At 37.0% G+C, this 6,000-nt stretch overlaps 1 protein-coding gene across 1 annotated transcript in view; it reads left to right on the top strand.

Annotated features, from left to right (window-relative positions):
* Window positions 1-6,000, top strand: part of AASDHPPT (aminoadipate-semialdehyde dehydrogenase-phosphopantetheinyl transferase) — a 30,036-nt gene that overhangs the window by 854 nt on the left and 23,182 nt on the right. Inside the window, exons 2-3 of the mRNA XM_005417799.3 lie at window positions 4-63; window positions 820-1,045. Coding sequence (XP_005417856.1) covers window positions 4-63; window positions 820-1,045 — 286 coding nt within the window. The remainder of the gene's footprint in view (window positions 1-3; window positions 64-819; window positions 1,046-6,000) is intronic.

Below are 6,000 nucleotides of genomic sequence, written 5' to 3'. Positions count from 1 at the left end.
CAGCCCGAGGAGAAGGAGCGCATCGGCCAGTTTGTGTTTGCCCGCGATGCCAAAGCCGCCTTGGTACATGGGGAGCCGGGGCGCGGTTGTCTCTCTGCACAGTCAGAAATCAAATTCCTGATTTCTCGTAGCAGAACGTGCCGTGTGAGGGCATTTCAGGGATGTAAAGCTAAAGGATAAGGCTTGTATAAAAGTATGAAGCCAGGAGTGACGGCAGGCTGCTGTCAGTATTACTCTGAAAGACTTCACAAGTTCTAAGTCGCGATACCAAGTCAGGAGACAAAAATCAGCGTACCCTGAGGGACTCTGCGTAGGACATCGGCGTAACCACTAGGAGAATAAAGGTGTTTTAGAAGATCCAGGGTTTGAATCTCGCCTAATAACATAGTAATATGCGCCTGCTAATTAGTCTGGAAGGAGTTACTCATCAATTTTAGCTGCTGAGAATTTCATTTAGCACCTAGGTAATGAATGGATGTACTGAAAGGAAGGCTATTCAGATAATTATACTGTTCAAGGTGGTGTAAAAAGTATTTATTTGTGCCATAAAGTATCGTAAATAAGTTACTAAGGTAGAGAAAGGAACTGCTGCAATTTGTCTGGGCAGGGACTTGTATTAATTGTGCTAATAGTGACCATGTGTTTGATGCTCTGATGGACTCTTCTGCTTAAACTTAGTTGACATAGTTTTTATAAAAGGGAGAAACTTAAATTATTTGGCTAAAATACACTAATTGATATAGTAATACACCAAGATTTTTTAGGTGTGTGGTTTTCTAGCAATAGTTCTGTATGAATTACTTCCATTTTATTTCACAGGCTGGTCGCCTGCTGATGCGGAAATTAATTGCAGAGGAGCTGTGCATACCTTGGAATGAAGTCCACTTGCAAAGGACACCAAAAGGAAAACCTTTCCTGGCCAGTAACTTGGTTGGTATCAACTCAAATTACAACTTCAATGTCTCTCATCAAGGAGATTATGCAGTTCTTGCTGCTGAGCCTGAGCTTCAAGTTGGCATTGATATTATGAAGACTGATTTACCAGGTAATTCATTATGGTGACTAAAGCAGATTCTGCAGTGTTTGAGTACTGAACATTTTCACATTTCCCAAAGAACTAATCTGTGTCCTAGAAATGTAGTGTAATTAGCAAAGAGTGTATGAATGTATTGTGTATTTGGGATTTCTAGCTGTTAAATGCACTCTTCGTTGTTTATTTTGGGGTGTATTGTAGGACAGATACAGATATATTTCTCATTTAGAGAAGCAGAACTCCGGGAAAATAAGATCATGAGTCCTTCTATCATGTGAGCACTACCAACATCTGCAGATACTTTAATTATGGATTTGCTCTGTGTGAGGCAGAAGGAGAAACATCTTTCTCCTTCTGGGACAATGGCATCCATCCCCATGAGAACTTGATAGACTGTGTTACTCAGTTGTCCCATATGTATGGACATTTTGTGCGTCAGCAACACAGATTAGCTGTGAATGTGCAGTAATTGTCAGTGAGAAGGGATCATGAGGAGGGAACACATGAGGTGGTCTTGGGAAAAGTCTAGACTTCACAAACTTTAGTTATTGGCCTATTTATTAGAATGAAATGACTGTATAGGTTAGTGAACTTCAGGATCTAAATTAGGATTGTAGCAAAGTGTATTTTTATATACAGTTTTATGGAGATGATTTAGTTTGCAAATGTTCATCAGTGCATAGTCATGGGTTAAAGGAGAAACATACTGGGATTTATGATTCACTGGAATTCTTTTTTTTCTTAAACATTTAACCAGATATGACAGTAGTAGTTGTGTTCTTAGAGAATCTTTCTCCACAGTTTTTGGAATTGCCTGGCATTTTATGCTGTAAAATATGTTGTGTTTTAAGGGAGAGATTCAGGTAAACCCTGACTGGGTAACTTTCTGTCTGATCACTTTACACCTTTTTAATGACAACTACAAGTGTACAGTTTTGCATTGTGACATTTAGCTAGGATACACAGAAACTTTGCTGCAATCTGAATTTCATTCCTGTGACTCACACCTGCTGTAGACCCTCACTCTGAGCACAGGGTCAGCCTGGGAGGCCACAGGACAGCCTTTGCAGGGTCCTCCACCAGAGCTGTTGTGTGTTTGGTGACAGGAGCTGTGTCCACTGGGTAAGGCTGCTTTGGTACTGGGGCACACCTGACAGGACTGCAGGGACACAGGGCCCAAATAAGCAAATTAAGCTTGAAGATGGTGCTTTTATCATAGGTCTCAGGCAAAGCAAGCAAGGTGATGTCCCAGCTGTGTCTCCTCACAGCATCTTGCACATTCTCATCCTAGTGTTTGCTGGGGGAGCAGAGTGACAGAGAAGGCCTTGATGCTGTGCAAACACTGCTGATACCAGTGTGGTATCAACACGGGGTTAGGCATAGACCTAAAACACTGCCCTCCCCAGGCTGCCATGGCAAAGGTAACACCTGGAGCCAGTATCCTTGGAAACACTCGGGTTGGGCTGCCACTGGCCTTACCACAGGACTCACTGATTTTAATTCCTCATTCCAAAAAGTTTCTGGTTTCAGTGGGTAAATAGTGAAAATCAAAATATTCAAACACTTGTATTTGAAGCTTTTCTTGGGAACTGCAAAATTCAAATTTATAAAGAAAAATAAAAAAATTTATATGTGGAAGTAGGGATATCTTACATCCTCTGCTGGTATTTTATGCAGGGGTAAATGTGGCTGGCGTTTTAAAGGCATGTTGTCAATGTCCAGCTGACAAGTTTTATGAAGGGTGTTAGTCTTTATTTCTGAAGTCTAAGGACTAAGTAATACTTTGAGATCTGATACAGACAGGCTTTAGTGGTTTTGGGAGATGCTGGTGGTTTCAAAAACTGAACAGTGAAAGATGACTCATATGTCTTCCTTTTTGTAATTATAATTTCTATTTTTGAAAAAGAAATAAGATACTAATGGAAATGTAATAATTGTGTCTTGAAAAGAGAGCCAGTACATAAGTAATATTAAGGTTAGAACTCCATATTACAGAGACTATAATTTAAACCTGGCCATCTTTTCACCTGAAATTATTCTGAGGAAGATTTTTGTCTTAGTAGAGTCACCTTCAACTCTTTTTTGTTGCTGGACTGTGAATAAGTATTGACTTTACCAGTATTATTTTCTCTGATAGTTCCACTGAGTGGTGCTCTTGTTCTGCACTTGCTAAGTACATTCTGTTTCTATAAATCTCTTTCCTTGGAACAGCTACAAGGACAAAGAGTTCCCTGTGAACAAAGTACATTTCAGTAGGTTTGTTTGTTTTCTTCAAACACTTGTTTAAATATGAAGTTCTAAATCTTATGATGTTATCCAACAGAATCCCGATCGAAGTCTGTGTATTGTAGCTCTTATATTCCTTTATTGTTCAACCAGCGAGCATGCAAAATCTGCAGTGCAGATACACGAGAATCCTGCAGCTGAAAGTTTTGAGAAGTCTGCTGTTTGTGTGTTACTATGTAACACGGAGTCCTGGCGCACATAAGCATTTTATGTCACTTCTTAATCCATCCTATGTATCTTTGTTTTACTTATTGTTCATAAGAAGCTGTCTCTTTCCATATTACTTGTGCTTCCTTATTAAAATCTGAGAAATGAAACTGCTACAGGACGTAGCCTTCTTCAAAGGTGAAGGCAAGACCACCCTCGAAGTTATTCTTACCACTGCAAAAAGCAGCAGTTCTACAGAAGTTCCACAGGTGTGCAATGGTTTACCACCTTTTTTCCTCTTTTCAGATATTGATATAAATACTGTAGTGATGGTAGAAAAGGAAAATATCCTCTTCAGGTATGGTGTGTTGCTGCCTTTTGGTTTTCTGGCAGGTTATTGTAGATTTAAATAAGTCTTTCAATTTAATTGTTTTTGAAGAATTACTGAAATCAATGGTTATTTTTCTTCTCTTTAGATCAGTTTAAGATGAACTCTTGAGTCATTTGGAAAAATGCACACTGTCCTGTAAATTTGTTTGTAGAAGTGTCTGTGGACATTATTTGGCCAGGTAATGCGTATGAGTTTATTTTAAGCCTTTCAAAAAAGAAATGAGAAGGATTCTCACAGTACTGTTAACTCCTGTAGAAAAAAAACCAAGCTTGTGTTTGATTTTTTTTCGCTTATTGAAAAGAAATTCTGCAACAAGTGTCAGCTTGGTTTGAGAGGTGTGTGAGATGTTGATTGACCAGTCACTTAAGCTCTGTAAAGCAGAACGTTTTCAGAGACTTAGGAAATAATTACAGCTTAATAAAGATTGCCTTGAGCATTTGAAAAAAGTTTAGATCTTAGGCTCAAGAGCTTTCCTGCTGTGCAAGTGAATTTCTTTTCACTAATGCAATTTTTTAGCTTAGATGGATTTGCAAAGATAAATAAATTAACAGTTCATTCCATATCTTTGAAAATCAGCCTGCAATCTTTCTTACATATCCCACTATATTTACTTCGATCCAGATGTCTCCAATATCAGTTTTATTCCAGAATTAAATATTTGACATGCAGTAGAATCAGCTTTTCTCATTAATATTTTGATTTTATGCTAGGCTTGCTTGTTAAAAGACACAAAAGGGTAAATTATCTGCATGTGAATTTCACAGAAAAATTAATTTGATCTAAAAATACCCAAATAAATGCTTTTTTAAGAAAGTAGGCTATTATGTGCAAACACCTAATTATTTGAAACTGGTTTTCTCTGAGGCAAGGAAATATAAAAAAAGAACTTGACTCATTTTTCTCTTTTCATTCTCATTATCACATTATTGAGGCAAGGTAATGCAAGAGATGATAGAGTTCTTCAAATCAGAGACAGGTCAAACGTGTATATAAGTCCCACATGAAGAAGCTAAATACCGTACTTAGTCTAGCTAGTGGAGGAAAGCTCTTCTCCAGACAGTTTTAAACCTTGTGCTGTTAATTTTGATGTATTCCTAAGCCTAATTGACTTAGGCTCACCTACACCATAGTTCAGATATTTGACATGTCTTTTATCTAGCAGCCATGTCCAGTTTTTTTAATTGCAGTGCTTCTTTAATTGCTGCATTTCAGCTTTTCAATAAGAATTTCCTGACCTAGAAACAAATTTCAAATCAGATTGTTTAAGGTAAAGGTAGATCACCTTAAGGACAAAAGCACTCAAAAGAAAAAAGTTTTAACTGTTCCTGGTTTTATTGTTGTATTTCAATAAATCTTATAGCAGCAATCAGTATCTAATCTTTTGCTGCTAGAGATAAACACTAAATTGTTAGCTAATGTTACAGCTTTAGGTGTATAGGTGCACTGCTTGGAATGAAGAAATTAACAAAGGGTTTGATTTAAATGTTACTTCTTACAGATCAAGGAAGTCACAATTTATCAATACTTCTCTAAGCACATCATTTTCAGATGTGAAGGATGTTAAAACAACTGATATCCTTGCTGAGCTAAAGAATCACAGTGATGTTATACACTTACACTGAGTAAACAGGGGGGCATTTCTTTGTTCTTGTTCTGTTTGCAACTGGGAAGAAACAGCCATCTTAAATGTATTCTTAAAGGATGTATAATATGTAGCAATTTCATTGCTCTGCTTTTTTCATGTTTCTAACCCAGTTTTAACTGGGTATCACACAATTCTGTAATGATAAAGCACTAATGCTTGATAAACTGTGAAAGACAGTTGATATTGTGATTAAATCTCCTCTTTAAAGGAAAATTTCTTTATTTTCCAAAGAAACACCCTTAATCCTTTATGACTCTTTCTTTAATAGAAAAATGTAAAACCATTTGGATTAAAATATAAACTGATGGCAAAATGCAAAACTATAAAATTAGGCCGTGAAGAATATATATTTAAAATGAGGAATAAACTAGTGATTAGGAAAAGAAAAAACCTAACTTGGACCTTTTATGAAAAATAAGACTTGAAATAAAAAGTAACTATAAAAATGCATGTCAGATTGTTTTGGTGTTGTGGTTTTTTTCATGCTGCACAACAATC

Source organism: Geospiza fortis, unplaced genomic scaffold (genome assembly GCF_000277835.1).
Source record: "Geospiza fortis unplaced genomic scaffold, GeoFor_1.0 scaffold16, whole genome shotgun sequence".
NCBI classification, from domain to species: domain Eukaryota; kingdom Metazoa; phylum Chordata; class Aves; order Passeriformes; family Thraupidae; genus Geospiza; species Geospiza fortis.
The sequence above is the reverse complement of the archived record's forward strand: the minus strand, read 5'-3'. Positions and strand labels throughout refer to the sequence as shown.